This window comes from Folsomia candida, unplaced genomic scaffold (assembly GCF_002217175.1).
Source record: "Folsomia candida strain VU population unplaced genomic scaffold, ASM221717v1 Fcan01_Sc024, whole genome shotgun sequence".
Lineage (NCBI taxonomy): Eukaryota > Metazoa > Arthropoda > Collembola > Entomobryomorpha > Isotomidae > Folsomia > Folsomia candida.
The window spans coordinates 1777262-1798391 of record NW_019091216.1 but is presented as its reverse complement, the minus strand read 5'-3'; the positions used below and the strand labels follow the sequence as shown (position 1 = coordinate 1798391).

Here is a 21130-nt window from a genome sequence, read left to right as displayed (position 1 = left end):
CGCGTTTGGTTTTCCAGTGGCTCAAAATTGTGAGGAAATTGTAAAAATATGTTTCCCAATGTTAAAATATTTATATTAGAATTTTGAAATATAAATGTAGATCTTGGAATCGAGTTTGGTGGTGGAAATGTCGGACTGGCTGTTTGCTCTGCTATGTCATTCACAATTTGGCTAAATTATGGAATGATGGTTTCCGCAGATGTGGAAAACAGCATGGTTGCGACGGAGAGAGTCGTAAATTTTGCTAAAAATACACCAACCGAAGAGGAAGACAAAGGTATTAAATAATTCAGGAATTATAAAGTTGTAAAATTTTGCATTAAAAATTTGCAATTTTGTTGCAAATTTCAGGTCCATCCGATTCGCCAACCTGGATAGGAAGCTGGTGTCCTATTTCCTTCCGAAACTTTAGCCTCCGTTACACACAAGAAAGCTCTGATGTCTTGCAGTTCATTAACTTCGAGGTTACCTCCGGTCTAAAGGTTGGAGTCGTGGGAAGAACCGCAGCCGGAAAAAGTTCTATTTTTGCTGCATTGTTTCGACTAACTGATCCAAACACGACAACCCCGGGTGGCATATTGGTTGACGGAAAAGATATTTTAGAACAACCGTTGCACACAGTAAGACGCAGCATTACAATGGTACCACAACACCCAGTAATTTTTCAAGGAACGCTTCGATTCAATCTGGACCCGAATAATGAATACGATGATATACAGATGAACACTTTTTTAAGAGACGTTAGAAAATCAATTATTTATGCAGTTTTTTTTTGCATAATGCTATCTTGCAACATGTTACTTCGCATAATTTTAGATTGGACTGAAGCAAAGCTTGGATTTTAAAATAGACGGGGGAGGATCAAATCTTGCCGCTGGGGAACGTCAACAATTATCCTTAGTGAGGGCACTTCTTCGTTTATTGAAGACCCCAATATTTGCTTTAGACGAAGCAACAGCAAATATTGATAGCAGGTATTTTCATAGCTAAAATGTGTATCGGCACAGTACTTTAAAAAAAATATCGGAAATTTCCACAGCACTGAGGAAAATATCCAGAAGATATTGAAAGAGCGTTTGCAGAGACGTACCGTCCTTACAATTGCGCATCGCTTGGAAACTGTTGTGGATTCTGACAAGATTCTTGTTCTACGGGAGGGGAAAGTTGTGGTAAAATTAAGAAATTTTTACATAAATGAAATTGGCTATTAATAAAAGAATAATTTAACTTGTACAGGAGTATGACACACCACAGAACTTGATCAAAAATCCAAATAGCGAATTCTTAGCTATGATTGAAAAGAACAAGACTCAAAAACGGGACGAATTATTGGATAGGATTAGAGCATCAGAGAATTAAATTTAAAGTTGACATATTTTGTAATAGTTTTGGTAGATGTAAATTTAAGAGCCTAACTTTCAGTCATAGATTGTTTAGTTTTTTAACACAGTTCTTGCCTTATTACTTATAAATTAACGATTGTTTTAATTAGATTTTAAAGTTATAAACTTTACCTGCAAAAAAAATAATTTTAGCAATATTGTCACCCTTGTAGAACCCATAATAAAATGTGTGACTACCGTTTGTTTAATATAAACATAATTACCACGAAAATGCTAAAGATCGTTTTCTCTGCTTCTAATTCTATCCTTATCAATGTGAACATCAAACACATTTTTTTTCCTTCCGTGTACGAAAAATGAGAAAAATCCGAGGGAGAACATGCAAGATCGAGATGATGTGTCAATGTCAAATTACGTCAAATCTCATTCTTTCTCCAAATTATGTGTCTATTCTTACTCAAGGTGAACCCTCACTTCACCTTTTGCTCTATCACGCGAATTGTTATTTCTTGTTACATAATTAGCGGAGAAAGTAATTCTGACAGCTTGCACTTTTTCTCTTAATGTGTAGAATTTAACGAAAATCACGCCATACCGGAGATAATTTCTATTTTATCTCCCCATCCACAATCACCACGAAATAATAAGAAATTCAGAGATAATCATTCCCACAAAATTCATCTTGGAACAGGGAATTTAAAATTAATTGAACTAAAAGCAATCAAGGGAGAGCATTCTCGAAATAATTTTCTCCTCTCACTCTGTTGAATTTGCTAATTAATTAAAATGTGTGGCCATGTCTAAAAACTTTCATTTTCTCACGTTCCTTTCCTAGACGAACTTGTGTCACCTCGAGTTGGAAATGAAATTAATTGATGAATGGTGGTGGTGAAAGAAAGGAGGAAAGTGTGAAAGGGGAGCAACTTTTGTGAAGGAAGGACGGAAATCGCCTCCAGTGAGACAAGTTCTTTCTTCTCTCGGTGTGAAAATCAGTGGACTGGAATTTTAAAAGTTGTCCATTAACACCACAGAAATGAATGGAATAAAATGTAAAATTTCTTCAGTTAAATCACGACATGGTTTAGGTGATGGATTAAAATGTCATCTATATGTAGGTGAAAACAAAGCGCGTACAACGAGACCGATCTTGACATTACATTTGGTTAGTTAAATTATTAGAAAATTCAAAAATTGGTAATAAATCCTAACTATTTTATTTGTCAAACGTCCGGAAAATCCTAAATTCAACACAATTTTATTATTATGTATTACTAATGTTCAACAAACATAATTTCCTTCATTTCCATAAAAAAGAGTCAGAAACAGTTAGTAAATAGGTGGCGTGCCATGCATAAGAAAAATGTTTTAATGTGAAATGTAACTTAAGAGAAAAAAACATCCATTAACACTTGTTAGATTTCGAACAAATTGCCCAAAATGAGGAAAACATTGTGGAAGGCAATCCTCCCCTCAAGCTTCAAATTCCAATGTGTCGCGTGAAAACGTGGAGACAATCAGAATTCAATTTCTGGACGGGATCCGTATTCAGCCGGCATCTCTTTTAACACGATACACAAAAAAAACTTCCTCCTTTTTTTATTCAATCCGCTGAACAAGAGGAGGAAAAGTGGCTTCATTCCGTCATACAGTTGAATGCCTTCCAATTTGAGGAGATATTTCTGTGAAAAGAAAAAAAAACTAGTATTTTTAACTCTTTTTTTACATTCTTCCTGTATAATGGAGACACTTCTTTTGGTTGAGATGCATAATTGACTGCAAAATTTCCGGTTATTCAGGGCGATGCGAAGATCCAACAATAACGGTGTCTCAATAAATGTCAGTCTTTTATTAGGTATTTATTCCGTTATTGGAATGATTTATGCATCATGTTTTGTAACTTCTATTTTTTTGTAATTTGCTCTTCAAGTATTTTGATCATATTTAGGAGGAGAACCCTTCACCTTGATAATGACCGATCGCGATGCCCTTTGGATATGTGATAGTACCCGGTGAGAGAACAAAAAGTGAAAAGCGGTTTCATGCCATGGCCACACCCACCGGAGATATTTGACCTCAAAGTTACCCCCCTATTACTAATACATATGCAGTATAGGATTTTGTCATATGAGAAAAATTTTTGGCTCCCCTGAAATATATTTAATTAAAATCTTTTTCACGAAATAGCGTTCAAATCATACATTTTATTTTTTGAATGCTCATAATTCTCTTAAATATGTATGATTTGAACGCTGTTTCGTGAAAAAGATTTTAATTAAATATATTTCAGGGGAGCCAAAAATTTTTCTCATATGACAAAATCCTATACTGCATATGTATTAGTAATAGGGGGGTAACTTTGAGGTCAAATATCTCCGGTGGGTGTGGCCATGGCATGAAACCGCTTTTCACTTTTTGTTCTCTCACCGGGTACTATCACATATCCAAAGGGCATCGCGATCGGTCATTATCAAGGTGAAGGGTTCTCCTCCTTAGTATGAAAACTGTGATAGAATTTTGTGACGAGTCGAAGCGAAAGCCATATCTAAAATCTAGGGTTATATTGTATACATTAACTTTTTAATTTTCGATGCGTAACACTACCTAATATATTTTTATACTAGGAATAAAAAAAGTACGTATATTTCTCACCTTCCTTTAACAAATTCTTTACGTTTTTTGGTAACAAATTCTTTATATTTCTTCCCAGAGTAAAATACCAGCCGTGTTCAGGAACTAGAAGGGAGTGGAATTCTTACCGAATTCTCTCTCTACAAGATTCCACATTTTTGTCATTTTTATCATTTTATCTCCCCAACTCTTCTCTTATTCTCTCTAGAGAAGTGCTGGAGTCTTTCTCAGCGTCATGATTCCATTAGGACAGGACGAACAAGAACAAGGAATAGTAGTGGCTTGGGGAGAAACAACCCTTTCTTTCGAGGGAAAACGACCCACCCAAAAAATACTCTTTGTTCGTCTTCTAATGCACATGAGACAGATATAGGGGAAGGGTATTTTTCGTGGGTTGTAAGTAATTTCTAAGGAATGGTACAGGATCCTAAAAGTATTTTTAGGTACATTGAAAACGGTTGAATTGGAGAAAGTTCTTAGATATATATGGACATCATCTCTCGTTGGTTTTGTTGGACATATCATCTGGACTGCAGAGTTTGGTCATGTTTGACAAAGTGACACAACCGCTACAGACGTCGAAATGATGAGATAACTCGTGTTACTAGTTGACTCACTCCGACAAATTTTGTTAGACTGACCGACGAATGCCACACAATAGGGTAGCCTGTGGACAAATGTGTCGTCCCATTAAGATCTTGTTGAACATGGAGATGTCCCCCCTTCCTGTGGACACATTTGCTCAATTATCCTCATTTTGAAAGGGACAAGAAAAAGGGAACCCAATTATTTTTATTGATATTTTGACTCTTTTGTCTAGATATTTTTTTATCTCGACAGAAAGAACGAGTTGGTGAAAGTCGAGACTTACTACTAATTTTAGAGGGAATCCTTTTTTTCTGTAGTGACATTTTGAAGTACCTACGATTTCGACTTGTCAAAGGCATAATATAAATTTTTGAATCTGTCTCCAAACTTTTCGAATTAAATATACATTGATATCATTGAAATGTGAATAGGATCGAAATTCTCAATTCATTCGATGTTAGTTTGCTTGCGGTCAAGGATTGAGAGGGACTAAAGAAATGTGGAGTCGGGAAGAATTAAAATATTCAAAGTGCGGTGTGGTCAGTAAGATGTCGGAACTTCAAAAATAAATTTATTTTCCTTCGATCCCTCTCCATTCTCTCCCTTGGGGATCTCTTTCTTTCCCTACCGACAAGGCCTTTAGGGAAATGTGTTGAATTGTATTTCAAACTTTTTTTCTAGCTTAGACCGAATTTTGTTGAAATTCTTCTGAATGGACAGACTTGTTTGAATAGAGTTTGTGAACATTCATGATATATGGAGACATGGGAATCAAATGAATCAATATATGTATGTCTGCGTTCGCAGTTTAATTTCATATTTACTTATTTTGCCATGTTAATTTGAACATTTATTTTCATCTGTGTGTGGTACTAGAGAGAAAATCTGAATAGCACATTAAAAGTTAACGACCCAGAGAGCTGTGATGGTAATTAAGCTGTCCACCAGAGTAATACAGTTTTGCTGCATTAGTTTTCTCAGATTAGATAATTGTGTGGCCTGGCTTTATTTGATGAAGGCGAGAAAAGAGAGGCAGAGAAAGTGGAATCTAGAAGACGGCCACCATTTCATTTTCAGGAGTTAAGGAGTTATCTAGTAAAATGCATGTTGGAGAAAGAAAAGGGTTATCCCCATAATTCTGTCCATTTCGAAGGGACATCCACTTACTTTTATGACCACGCTAAGCACTTGAGGACACATTTTACCAAAGATGAGAAAGCGAGGAGGGGAAAATATTCATGATTTATGCACATCCACTGGACTCTTAAGTTCAATATCTGATACTCGAATTTGGATATTATCATCACCTCGGTAAATTTGTAATAAAATCGGCAACCCTACCTAGCACATGTAGATGATAAAAATAATGAGCAATCGTAATGATCGTTCAAAATTTGAACGGACTTTCTCCACTACATTCATACCTGAACATGCTGCATCCGAATTGATTTCCCACTTCGGTCATTCAATCGGAAAAACTTTCAACGAGGGAACACTAGTACTGGTCAGAGGAAATAAAAGTGACCGTTTTGAGTGAAATACAAAGTAGTGGGTTCCTAGGAACTCATTTACTCAAAGTTTTATCTCATCATCATCGCCAAGCAGGCCCTTATTCGGATTATCGGGTTTTTCGGGTAGAAATTCATACGAGATCCAACACAAACCAAACAGATCTAAGTTTTAATTGTTATTTCAAAATTAACCTTTTTCAAAATTGACCTCAAAATCTTACATAAAAATACGAACTTTTAACAGACTCTACCAAATAAACGGTTAACTTTGCATCTAAGAAATAAAAAAATTGGTTTATTAAATGTAAAAATTTAGAATTACAATAATTGATAACGAAAACCAAATTTTATTCGTTACATCAAAATTTAAATTTGAAAAAACAAGTTGACAAAATCGAATTTTGCAAATAAAAAAAAATTTAATCTCCAAATCTCACATAAAGACATTTACTTTGAATGGACTCAATAATCCACTGAATAGAAAGTCAATTTTGATTTCGACAAATAACAAAAATTGGTTTTTAAAATGTGAAAAAATTCAAACTAGAATTATTTGTTATTTGAAAATTAAAAACTTAAAAAAAATTTTACTCCGAACTTTACGTAAAAATACAAACTCTGAATATACTCCATTAAATAAGCAATTAATTTTGATTTCGAGAAATTATAAAATTGGTTATATAAATTCGAAAAATTTAAAATTACAACAATTGAGAACAAAATTCAAATTTTGTTCGCTACATTAAAATTAACAAGTTAACCAAATCTATTATTTTTAAGTAGTTATTTGTCAATCATTATTTTTTTAAAAATTGGACTGCACATTTTACATAAAAATATGAACTCTGAATAGATTCAGCAATCCGATAAATAAAAAGTTAAGATTGATTTCAAGAAATAAAAAATTGGTTTCTAAAATGTGAGAAAATTCAAATTAGAATTATTGTCGAACAAAATCTTATTGTTAGTTTTAATTGTTACTTGAAGATTACTAATTTTTTAAAAAATGGGCTCAAAATCTTGCTAAAAAATCTAACTCGAACAAAATCTCAGCTTTATTCGTTACTTGTAAATTAATTTTTTTTAAAATTTGACTCTAAGTTTTACATAAAAATACGAACTGTGAGTACACTCCATTAAATAAACGGTCAATTTAGATTTCGAGAAATTATAAATTGGTTATTGAAATTGGAAAATTTTCAAATTATGATAATCGAGAAAAAAAATCCTAACTTTTTCGTTACATCAAAATTGAACCATAATACGACAAATTGACAAAATCTAATGTTTCAAATAGTATTTGGAAATCATTTATTTTTAAAAATTGGAGTACAGATCTTACATAAAAATACAAACTCTGAATAAACCCAATCATCCATCAAATAAACATTCAATTTCGATCGTAAGCAATAAAAAAATGGTTTCTAAAATGTGAAAAAATTCAAATTATAATTATTGTCGAACAAAATCTTATTGTTAGTTTTAATTGTTACTTGAAGATTACTAATTTTTTAAAAAATGGGCTCAAAATCTTGCTAAAAAATCTAACTCGAAAAATGAATGTGAACTAGATTTAAGATACTAACCATTTCAAATTAGAATGTATTGAGGATGAAATGACTCGGAGAAATAAATAATTTGCGATTATTATGCGGAAAATAATTGAGAAAGATCAAAATTTTGTTTGTTAAATTTTATTTGAAACATTAACTTAAACAGCGAATTTGAAGCTAATACAAAAATTAGTTTTAACATTCCAGAAATTTCAAATTAGAAATTTCAAATCAGAATTATTGTTGAACAAAACCTTACCTTTATTTATCTATTACTTGAAAATCAACAAATTATTAAAAATGCACCCCAAATCTTCCATAAAAATATGAACTCCGAAAAGAACCCACTAAATTTTATGTGGAGCGACCCTACATAGGGGGTGGCCCATACCGATTTTCATAAATTGTCTGAAAAAGATGAAATTCGGTACGGTGATACTTAATGCTTTCGTGTGGAAGTATATGAAGTTAAAAGCGAACAAAGTGGAACCAGAGTAGCCTTGAAGGTGACCGTTTCTAAAAGTCGCTATTTTAAAAGTTGGTAGCTGATATTCGGGAAATTGGTCATAATTGTGTACTAAAGTGCAATGTTATAACGACCGAATTACTATTTTTAAGTACCCAGTAGGGTCACCCCCACTGGTTTTGAAAACGGGCGTAGACGACTAAAAGCTGGCGTGATCCTGCAGGGTTAGATCAGCTTAATAAATGTGAAGTAAATTTTAAGATTTTTTTGCCAGGAGGACTCAATGAGGTTTTTGGAATTGGCTAAAGAAGCTGAAATTTTGCAGCGAATTGTTGCGAATTGATTGCCAATAATTCGCAATCGTCAAAAACTTTCCCATAAAGACCGGTACCAACTACTATTAGTAGTTGGTACCGGTACTGGTACTGGTACTTGACAAACATTTAGAAGTGGACTCTGTCCCTGACTCGGGCTGTATAAACACTGCACACTGTAGGTTTTCTTTTGCTAAATCCGCACTGTAAAATTGCGAGGTTTGCGAAACGCTTTGTTAAATATGTTCAATTTATTGAGAACCAAAATGTCCACGTCTACAAAAAGATAGAGATCTGAACTCATGTCTTTTTTAAGAAATCAACGTTTTCTCGTTATCAAAAAGTTCGAAACTTGAAACTAATTTACTTATTTTGTAATTTACATTTTTTCTAAACTGAGGGATTTTGACATCGATCCAAACATTTTATCGATGTAAAAAATAGGAGGATTTTAAAATTGTAGATTTAAAGAAGCCAATTTCTTTACAAAACCTGTATTTTCGTCTGACAGTTGCATTCTCCACGTAGATTTTCGTCTTTGTGTGGGTGTAACGGCCCCCGAAATCCGGGAAGAACGGATGAGAATCTACTTTATTACATCGTGTTTGCAGCAGTCATACGAAAATATTTAGATTTTATCAAGAAATTAACTTTTACCGTTGTCAAAATGGATTGTTTTCATGATTTTTCAAAATACAGTATTTTGACCCCGATGAAAAGTAATTTCTTCATAAAACCCGTATTTTCGTACGAATATTGCCTTCTCCATGTAGATTTTGATCTTTTTGTGGGTGCAACAGCTCCAAAAATTCAAACCCAGGGAAGAACACAGCATCAAAATACTGAATTTGTGATAAATTTATACCTAGATCGTGACCACCGTGGTGCGAGCCGTTGCCCCCTTCGGCATAGCGGAAGAGGTCGTTTCCACCGTTTTGGACATTGCGAGAGGCAGAGCACGCGACAAGTCGGCCTCCGCCGCGGCCGCGAAGAAAGAGAATGATGCCAATTTCGAAGTGGACAACGCACCGACGTCGTCGACGTCAAGTAAAAAATTCAGTTATGACGGAAATGGTCATCGCCGCGTGGTGCAGACGAGTTCTTCTCCGTTCAGCGTGGGTGTGCCTACGCATCCCCGGGTCAATTTGGGATTGGGCGGTCCAGCCCCGAATAATCGGGGTGTTATTGGTACTGAAGGGAAGCGGGGGCTTGCAAAAAGTCGGACTAGTGGAAAGGATAAGAACGTCAAGATTCGTCCTTCTTTTATGGAAGATTGAAATTAGTTTAATATACTATTTTGAAAATTTTAGAATTTTTTAGTAATGGGAATTTTATTTTACTTGTTTAAAAAATTTTGGTGGTGGTGGTATGGTGGGTTTACAATATTAACCACTTCGCCCCTATAACGACTATGTGACGTATTTGACCTTTACGCCGAATACGACTATGTGGCGTAAGTTCCCTTGGCTCCGAAATACGACGATGTGTCGTATTGACCCTTGACAACGGAAACGACCATGTGGCGTATTTTCCGTTCCCACCGGCCTACGACTATGTGTCGTATTCGAAAAAAATTAGGTCATTGCTCTTCCAAGTATAGTTTTGAGTCAACAATCCGCCATTTGGGCGGGAAGATGAATTGCCTCTTCAGAACCAATGTTATAAAGGGAGGTAAAAACAATTTATAGCTAGCTGGCTATTTCTAGCTAACACGCCCAGTTTTGAAAACTGCTGTTGCATGGAATTTTCGTCCCATATTTCAACAGCGCTTTCAGATAAAATTAGTGAAATTGTTTTTCTCGGATTTAGAACGCCCCAACGACATTTTTGGCGGGAAAACTAACCACTGGAGCCGATGAAATCTCGTTGGGCGGGAAAATTAAGAGATTGCCTGGAAAGTAGCATATAATTTTCCCGTTAAAATTGAGTTATATTCAAAATGCGCTAAAGTATGCTTTCGAACAGTTGATGCTATAATTATTCATTACAACTGCTATCAATTTAAAGTCACGGTAAGAAAACGTTTGTTTTCCCGCCCTAAGTATGCGTAAATTCTATGCATGTTAGATGAACAAAAAGCAATTTTTACACATTTTAGGCTAATCACAAAATTATTTATAGCCGATGTCACGAATTGAAAGCAATATTTGCTGTTTAATTTCCCCGCCCAAATCGGCATCTGCGGCCTTTGAGGCGCGATAATCGATTTTTGTGAATATATGTACTATTATGCACTTATTAATCAATGTTTGTGCAACTTTCCATGCAATTACAATCATTTTTAAATTCGGCGTGTTGGCTATTTTCGGCTATAAACATTAGTGGTTCGCAAAAATGCCCAAAGGCAAATTACAACTCAAAATCCGTTCCCAAATGGTTATTCGCATCAACTTTCATAAAAAAGTGTCCAGAATAATTCCGGTGGGAACACCATTTTTCAGTAATTAACGTCATACAGTAGGTGAAAATTTCGGGGTCAAGGGAAGAAAAAATTCGCCGTTACTAGGGGTGAAAGGTATGAAAATATTCGTCTCTCAGGGGTGAAGTGGTTAATGACAAATAAAATCTGCCCTTTACAAATTAATTTTTGATTTTTAAATGATCTTTAATTACTTTTATCATTAAAAAAAGAAAAAAGGAGAACATAAGAAACACTTAGCAATTCGACCAATTATGCATCCGTACCGTTTTAATTTCCATGTTAAAGAAGATGGCTAAAACTTACATTCGTTCCAGAGGTCAACGCCGACGGTTTACGCGGCGGCGGCGGCGTGAAAATTTATATTGGTCGGCGGCGGCGGCGCGGTGATCAAATATCTTCGGCGGAGTTCGGCGGCGCCTACATAAATTACTAAACGTATATATGCTAAATAGGAAGGATCTGAAACACGCTAAATTAACATTGCTAATAATCTAAAATTTGCAATATTTCTTGGAGAATGTATCTTTTCATTAACTGTTCCTTCATGCACTTTAGGCAAGTTTTAGAGAAAAATTGAACATGTTATATTTGACGGTCAAATTTTGACCATTTTAGGTTGTCATTATAACTGTGTAAAAGATAACGGCATTTTCATTTCACGCAGTTGGTTGTAACATTTCTTACATAATTTTATTACGCATCCCTATTTTAGGGGTTTAAACTAGGTGTTAAGCCTTTGTCCCTATTTCTTGCCTGGAACATCAAGTAGTCAACTTGAATTTGATGGTATCGTAAATGTGATCTGGTAAATTGCAATACGAAAATTTTTAAAATATCAATTTTCAAAACTAAACAAAAATAATATTTAAAAAACTGTTCAAATTTTAGAAAAGTTAAAAAAATATTTAACAATACACTAAATTAAAAAGTTCGTCAGATTTAAATGTAAATCGGCGGCCGAATATTGCCGCCGGCGCGCCGACCAGATTTTCGCGGTGGCGGCGGCGGCGGCGCGTCAAAACGGTTCGGCGTCTGGCGGCGTATAATCGGCGGCGTTGACCTCTGATTCGTTCACTACTCTGGACAAAATCCATATTTTGCAAATGGTTTACAAATCTAACATTTTTTACCGGCTTGAAAATAAATGCGTTATTTTGAATTTGCCCTAAATCCTGTGACCGTTTATTGTAAAATTTGCCTTATGATGATGGCGTTTTTTTTAATACCGGGCAAACAAGGCATGCCAAAAATATCTAATAAATTCCCTGGGGACTGGGGACGTAAATGTCACCCTACCGATTTCATTATTATTATGTACGGGAGGCCCGATGTATCTTAAACTACTTAAATGAATTAAACACAAGTCCCATATTTTGTATATGGCCTACAAATCCCGCAAATGACATCCGACGACGGGGGGTCGGAATAGTGCCACAATAAAACAGAAGCATTTATATATATATATTTTTAATTTCAAAAAATGTATGATTTGAAAGCCATAATAAAAATTCTAACAAGGGAAGGTCCTCGACTGCTTATCGTGTCCAGGGCACCCACTATGTTTTCTACTAGAACCCCAGACGAAGGATTCATTCATATTTCCATGTAAAACTTATATTTAGCGTCGTGCCGTGGCGCCAAATTTGAATGTTTTTATTTTTGAAACCGCCATAACTTTTGAAATCCTAGACGGATTTTAAAATTGTTTGGCAAAAATCAAGACAAGGAGTTCAACTATCGTATTCCGTGAAATGTTTTCCAAACTTATCGCTTTTAACTTTTCGCAAAATTTCGTAATTTTCTTAGAAATGGGGGTTGGTCGAAAAAATGCTAAAAATATCTTAAAAATTAGAAATTTTTTATTTTTAGTTTTTTCTCAAAAATTTCGACTTTTGTGATCATTTTAAGCATACAATTTTGAAAATCCGACATAAACTGCAAAAGTTATGAGGGTTTGAAATTGGTCGAAAATGCAAATTTTTAAGTTTGGCGCCACGCCATGGCGCCAAATATGAGTTTAACACGGAAATATGAATGAATCCTTCATCTGGGGTCCTAGTAGATTCTAAAAAACATAGTGGGTACCCTGGACACGATAAGCAGTCGGGGACCTTCCCTTGTAATATGTAGTCAAAGTAACGTGTATAAATCGAACTGCATGTAGATAATGTAGATATGAACAAAAATGTGGGGAAGCTTTCTCATGCATCGCAACGCGCCGATTATATTCGTGGCGTGACATTTTTAACGTCCCGGCATGTCATAAATGGTAAAATCCTTGCACCCTTTGCTACAAAGTTAATTACATTAATTTGACCCTGTAAATACTGGGCAAAAATGTCATGCCATAAATTTCCTGGGCACAAGTAAACGAAACGAAACCGTATTCATTATCATACAATAATGTTAAAATATTTTAAGCATTTTGTACAAGGGCCGCATTTTATAAATGGTTCACACCCCTTACATTTCTTTTAGCTACATGATAATAAATGCCTTATTATTAGTGTGACATAAATTATGTTGCTATTTATTACAAAATTGGACTTAGGCTGGCATATTTTGAAAATATTGGACAAAAAGGGCATGCCAAAATGGTTGACTTCGACACTGTAAGACTAGAACCCCATGGATTAATCTATAAATATTTTAATCACTCTAAATAAAGATCACATTTTGTAAATGGCTTACAAACCATACGTATTCTACCGATATGAAAACACTTGGACTGGAGGCAAAGTACCCAAATGCAACCCTATCGTTTTCATTTCATTACCATGTATAACAGGAGCCTTAATAACCTTCATATAATTTGAAGTATAACACACTCATTTTAAATGAGTATGTTAAACAAAGGCCACGTTCTTTAAGTGGCTTACTACAAATCATGTAATTTTTCACCGGCATGAAAGTATGTGATAATTGTCTCATTTTTTTAGTACAGCATCAATTCTGTGAATGTTAAACTTAAAAATCGTTCAAGTGCGAAAAAAACACTATTTCATTGTATCTTAAAAATTGGGGTTAGTACTGGTTTCAAAATGCAGTTAGATGATTGGAACCTCATCAACTGATGAGGTTCCAATCATCTAAAATTATTTTCATCATTAAAAACAAATTCTATATTTTGTAAATGGCATTCAAATCTTACATTTATCACCGTGATGAATGATTAGTACATTATCGTGGCGTGGCATATTTTTAAATACAGGATATAAAAAGGACATGTCAAAAATGTCTAAATTGCTTGGAGCAAATTCGAGCAATTATTTATGCAACCGTACCGTTTCAATTACCATGAGAGGGAAAGTGGCAGCAACCTTATGCTTTAAAAAGTTTGAAGAAAGTCCAAATTTTGTAAATGGCTTCCAACTCTTATGTGCTTTCCCGGCATGAAAATATGTACAAACATGTCTCGATCATAATAATATCGGTCATTTACTATGATGGCGTGGCATATTTTTAAACACTGGACAAACAGGGCATGGTATACATGCAAAAATGGTTGAATTTAACAGATTAAGAATACTTGGCACATCTTAAAATATTTTAAATGTTTCAAAGAAATATCACATTTTGTCAATGCAAAAAGCTGCCTTTTTGCACACACGCCCAAAAACTTAAAACGCTCAAAATAATTTAATTTAATCAGATACCACATTTTGTAAATGAGTTTCAACTCCTACATTTTTTATCGCATCGCGAATGAAAATATGCAAATGTCTCATTTTGAGACGAGTATGGCATAAATTCTGTGAGTATTTATGATAAAAATGGCCTCATCTTGGCGTTGCATGTTTTTAAATACTAGACAAAAAAGGTATGCCATAAATGTCTTGGCACAATTAATGATACCGTGCCGTATTCATTTCATTCTCAATAGTGGTCTCAACGGTTCTCGGTTCTAACCGAACCAAAACTTTTATTACCGGTATTTATAGTGCATTTATGGCCAACTCATCTTCAACTCATTTACAACTCATTGTAAAATAACTGATTGTAAAACAACTCATTATATAATTGTACTCATTGTAAATACTGGTATCTCTAGTATTTACAACCTTATCGATCTTACTTGGGGGGTGTCTGGCATCTTAAAACCATAGGTGCGCAGCTTCCAAAAAAAGTTTAGCTAGCTCAGTTATGTCGAGAATTTTATTTGTTTTAGTTAAATAAATAGCTACACAAGGATTTTGTAGAGAGTTATATTTAAAATAATAGAGCCAAAAACTAAGAAGCACATGGCGCTTATTGTTCCGCATCTTTAAAAATATTTGAGGTAAAGTACCGACGAGCGCCATGGTTTTCACCTCGTGAAGATAAAATTTGAACTTTGCAGCCAATATTTTTCTTCAAAGGGTCCATTCAACGAAACAATAAGCACCACGTGATTTTGAGCGCCACGTGTCGTTTCCACGGTTTTGGACATTGCGAGAGGCGAAGAGCGGGATAAACCGGCGGCCGCGAAGAAGGATGCAAATTTCGACGTGGATTACCACACGACGACGACGACGAATAAAAAGTTCAATTATGACGGAAACAATCATCGCCGCGTGGTTCAGACGAGCTCATCTCCGTTTTCGGTGGATGTGCCGACACATCCCCGGGTTCATTTGGGATTGTGGGGTCCAGCCCCGAATAATCGGGGTGGTAGTGTTGGTGGAGTGGAACTGAGGGGAAGCGGGGGTAAAGTCCCACTATGGGTAAAGATAAGAGCGTCAAGATTCGTCCTTCTGTTATGGAAGATTGAAATTATTTTGAAATATTTTGAAATTTTGGGATTTTATAGTGAAAGGAATTTTATTTTACTTGTGAATAAACCTTTGCGATGGTTGTGTTTCAAAATAATAAAAAATACATTTTACACATGAACCTCTGAACCCCTAATCATCTAAATTACTTTTTTCATTAAAAACAAATTCCATAGTGTGTAAATGGCATTCAAATCTTACATTTTTTACGTGTTAATAAAGGCAATATATTATCACTATTTTTATACAATTTTGACATTTTGGAATTTTTCGGTGATGAGAAGTTTATTTAACTTAAGAAAATTGGTTGTGTTGTGGTCAAACTAAATAAAAAATAATAAAAACTGCATTTTACGAGTAGATTTCAGATCGTCTTGAATTAATTTTATCATTATGTAAATAAATTGAGTAACTCGATGAAAAGGTGATGCCATAACTCTCTGAAATGAGAGCAAGGGCTTATCCATACATTACGTCATCAAAAATTCTCGATTTATTACCCACCCACCAAACGTAAACATTAAGGGATAGGGTATTTTAACATGGGAAAGATAGGAAGACCCACCCACTAAAATGATGACGTAATATTTGAACAAAGTAGTATAATTTAGGGTTGGGGCGTCCCGCCCCGAATAATCGGGATGTATTGGTGGTGGTAGAATTGATGGGAAGCGGGGGGATTACAACAACTTGGAAAGAGAAGAACGCCAAAATTCGTCCTTTTGTTACGCAAGATTGAAATTATTTTGAAATATTTAGAAATTTTGGAATTTTGTGGTGACGGGAATTTTATTTTACGTGTCACATATCAAAGAAGATCTTGATCTTGTATCTTAAAATACTCTAAATAAACCGTAGTAACGTTAGAAGTAGCTCACCCTGTCATGATGATTAGACAGAACTTTGCACCGAACGTGCGGAATAAGCCGGCAAAATAGATCATAACTCGTATATATTCTTGCACCCATGGTGCAACAGAAACGGCTAGCCGTTGCACCATTACTGCAGCATTAGCGACCAACTGGGATACATAATTTTGAAAACTTTGCCAAAATTGTATGACCATTTCTCCCGGATATTTTGCACTATTGGTGCGTTTTGCATCCCTTCTCCCAATTATTTCGCATCATTTTGTGTTACCGATTGTTAGATATCAACGGTGCTATTAATTTATTAAAAAATTCGATTCGGTTTGTTCAATACCAATGGTGCGCCTAACTTGTGCAATAATGGTCAAGGGGATTTTTAAATAGCATCAATTGATGCAAAAAACTCGTTAACACACAGACAGACGGACAGACGGACAAGAGGAATTCAATAGCTCTCATGCTACGCAGGGCGAGCTAATAATTTAGTCAAAGGCTACATTTTGTAAATGGCTTACAAATCATACCTTTTGTCCCGGCCTGAAAATTTGTACATAAATGCCTCGTTTTGACTAAGACATAAATTCGGAGATTCTTTATTACAAAATTGGCCTGAGGATGGAATATTTGTTAATATAGGACAAAAGGATAATGCGAAAATCGCATACTTTTACACTGTAACGTATTAAAAGCCATGGATAAATCTTAAAATATTTTACGTACTTAAACACATATACCACATTTTGTAAATGGCTTACAAATCATTTTGTGTGTTTATGAAAATAAGTAAATGCCTCATTTTGAATATGGCATAAATTCGGAGACTATTTATTACAAAATTGGCTTTATACCGGACAAAAAAGGCATACATGCAATAAATATGAAAATAATACATTTCAACATTGTAAAGTATTACATACGCATATAACATGGACTAATCTTCGCATAGCTTATTCCGGATTAATCTTAAATTACTTTAATCACTCTTGTAAACAAAGATAACATTTTGTAAATGGCTTATAAATAATACACTTTCAACGTGATCAATAATTATCATGGCGTGGCATATCTTTGAATACAGGAAGACAAAAAAGGCGTGTCATAAAAAATATCCAAATTCCCTGGAAATTCGAGCAATTATGAACCTTACCATGCGAAGAAAATTGGCTAAAACCTATATGTTCAAAAAATATGCCTTCAAAAGTTAGCAAAAGTTAGCAGAAAGTCCACATTTTCTAAATGGGTTACAAATCTTGCATTTCTGCTGGCATGAAAATACGCAAGATTGGCCATTTATTATGCTTGTGTAGCATAATAAATGCATAATAAAAATTTTTAAACCCTGGATATATAGGGCATAGCATAAATGCCTTAATTCCCCGGGCACAAATAGACAAGTGAAAACCTTTTCATTAACCACACAGCCCGCATTTTGTAACTCGGTTACAAATCATGCATTTCTTACCGGTACGAAAATAAACGCGTTATTTCGAGTATGGCATAAATTTTGTGTTTGTATTTATTAAAAAATTTGTCTGATGATACCGGCTGAGTCATAAATTTCAAAATTTCCTTAGCACGAAATAAATAAATGCAACTACTCAAACTGCCATCTTTAAATATCTGCAATGAATTAAATACAAATCCCACATTTTGTTAAAGGCTTACAACTCGTGCACTTCTACCTGCATAAAAATATGTAAATGCCTCATTTATTTTGAATATGACATAAATTCAGTGAGTATTTATGATAACATTGGGCTTATCGTGCTGTGGAATATTTTTAAATACTGGACAAAAATGTATAAATTTCCTGCAGAATTACAACAGCAAGACGGGGCCCGAACTCATTTTAAAATATTTTAAATGCTTTCAATAAAGATTACACATTTTGTCAGTAGTTTGCGAATTCTACATTTTTACCGACATGAAAATATGTACGTTAATGTCTCATTTTGTGTGCATGACACAAATTCTGTGACTATTTATGACAAAATTGGCCTTGTGGAATATTTTTTAATACCGGACGGACAAATAGATCATGTCATTAATGTTTAAACTTCCTGCGAACAAGTACCATTTTCAAGCAGGGTCTACATTAAAAATATTATAGCTATTTTAAAAAGGATCACATTTTGTAAATGAGTTACTAATCATGCATTTTTGACTAATTTTACAAAATTTGTAGCTGCCTCATTTTGAGTATGGTGTACATAAATTCTGTAAGTATTTATTCTATCATTAGTCATTTATTGTGGTGGGGAATCGCAAAATTAATGCGAAAAATATCTGTATACCGATTTCATAAAAATACAGCTTGGTATAATAATCTTAAAATGTTTTAAACTCTTTAAACAAATACCACATTTTGTAAATGGCGTACAAATCATATACTTTTATCGGCAAGAAAATATGTAAGATTGGCCATTTATTATGGTGGCGTAGCATATTTTTAAATACTGGATAAAGAGGGCATGCCATATCTGCCCAAATTCCCTGGGCAGATATGGCATGCGTATTACGTTTTTTTATGATTTTCTCCTGGCATGAAAATATGTAAATGCTTCATTTCCAGGATGACATAAATTCTTAAACTATTTAGCCTAAAATTGGACATTTATTAGGCTGGCGTGGCATATTGTTTTTAAATACTGGATAAACAGAACATGTCATAAATGCTAAAATCCCAAAATCCCAATGCCACTTGTTGCGATCTTAAAATACTTTTAACACTTTAAACAAAAATCCTTTTACAAAACTCTATCCATTATGTAAATGAATTACAAATCATATATTTCTAAGAACATGAAAATGTGTAAATGCTTCATTTTTGTTTGAGATGAGCATGTCATAAATTCTTGGACTACTTATTATAACATTGACCTTATAGGATAGCATATTTTTAAATACTGGACAAATGTCATACTGATCCCTTTGCTACACGAAAATACACGATTACATTAGCAGAATAAACCGAATTTATACTAATATTTTCCGTCTATTTCATTTTGACGTTATTCTAGAATTGGAGAAACTGAATGATTTTTGGGCCCAAATACTTAAGTAATGTTAAGTAAAATAAGAATTCTGCTTACTCGGCTAATGTAATCGCGGATCAATTAGGACTCTTATAGCAAGTTAATTAATTCGTGCAATAATGTATTACATTCACTTGCATAAATTAAACAGTTCCTTTTTCACCCAGTTATCTAAAAAATATTTAATATCACTTTAATCAAGACCATATTTTCTAAACATAAATGTCCAACTTCCCTGGAAATAAGGGCACAATTATCTACTGGGTAAACAGGGCGTGTCATAAATAAATTACACCCTAAAGTTAATTAACTTGATACATTGGACGTATACCAGTGTGTGCAGAGCAAAAAGGTACTGCCTGCCTCTTTGCCTTTTTGCCCCTCAAAAATCTGTGCCCTTTTGCCTTTTTGCCCTTTTGCTAATTTGGGGCGAAATGAGACGAAAACCCCACGATAAAATTAAAGTAAATGTTATTAATTACGTTTTTTATACTTTTCGCAAATATAACATTTAGAGTCAAAATGTGATTAATTAAGCTGATGGCGATGTAGAAACAGCGCTGAAGATATCTAGTGAAAAGTATTCAACTAATTTGTAATATCGATGAAAGTCAGAACCATCCAATACAATTTTAAAACATATTGCAGATTCTGCAATTTCTTTAATACGTTATAAACGACAAGAAATCGTGTTCAATCTTCAAAAATCGAGCAAAATGGCATCAAACAGGCAAAAAGGCATCAAAAAGGCAAAAAGGCACGCAAAAAGGCAAAAGGGCATTGAAAAAGGCAAAACGGCAAAAAGGCATGTAGAAAAAGCAAAAAGGCTGCCTTTTTGCACACACTGACGTATACCAAGAGGCTGACACAAATCTTAACCCACTTAAAATAATTTAATCAAACGCCACATTTTGTAAATGGATTACAAATCTTACAGTTTTTATCTCGCATGAAAATATGCAAATGTCTCATTTTGAGACAAGTATGACATAAATTCTGTAACAATCTGTGAGTATTTATAATAAAATTGTCCTTAACGTGGCGTGGCATATTTTTAAATAATGGACAAACAAAACATGGCATAAATGCGAAAATGCCCATTTTGATTACTTGCAGTTTTCGTTCGTGCCTGGGTGTGCGGATCTTTGCCCCCCATTAAAAGCTACCCATGAAATGCTACCCATTATATGCTACCCGAGATGATCTGCCCCCCATTATATCCTACCCGACCCATTTTCACTGTCTTCTTGCAAATTAAACCAAAATGGATACCCCGTTTTGCGTCGTAGTGCAACATAAGAGTTACTGTTTATTTACGCAAAATTAGTCAAATAATAAATTCTCAAAAAATGAATCAATACATAAATGGTATGGGTCACCCCATAGTGTCTGTTCAGGTGAAAATGTGTTGAATTTCAATTCATATTCTTCCATTAGGACCCATTAACAACCTCTGTACCAAATTTCAGCTCAATTAGAACCTGTTCAAAATGTCATCTTATAAATTTCTGATTCGGGAATGATACAGTTTGTCAATTAATTTCGGACCTATTCCTAAAAACTAACCTAATATAGTCGTCTGCTCTACTATCACTTTTTAAGTTGAGACTATGTAAAATCTCGTAAAATCAGTCAAATAATAAATTCGTT

General features: G+C 34.4%; 1 protein-coding gene across 1 annotated transcript; it reads left to right on the top strand.

The window, feature by feature from the left end:
- The first annotated feature begins 10 nt into the window (after nt 1-10).
- LOC110859152 (putative uncharacterized protein YKR104W) lies at nt 11-1554 on the top strand. Its single transcript, XM_022108022.2, has 5 exons — nt 11-277; nt 352-740; nt 817-974; nt 1040-1169; nt 1237-1554. Exons 1-5 carry the CDS (start codon nt 154-156, stop codon nt 1357-1359), a joined length of 924 nt encoding a protein of 307 aa, XP_021963714.2. The 5' UTR covers nt 11-153; the 3' UTR covers nt 1360-1554.
- The last annotated feature ends 19576 nt before the right edge of the window (nt 1555-21130 follow it).

Coding starts and splice junctions, on each gene's coding strand:
- LOC110859152 (XM_022108022.2), top strand. CDS start 154: ATGTCATTCACAATTTGGCTAAATTATGGAATGATGGTTTCCGCAGAT. Junction 278..351: donor AACCGAAGAGGAAGACAAAG/GTATTAAATAAT, acceptor TGCAAATTTCAG/GTCCATCCGATTCGCCAACC. Junction 975..1,039: donor ACAGCAAATATTGATAGCAG/GTATTTTCATAG, acceptor AAATTTCCACAG/CACTGAGGAAAATATCCAGA.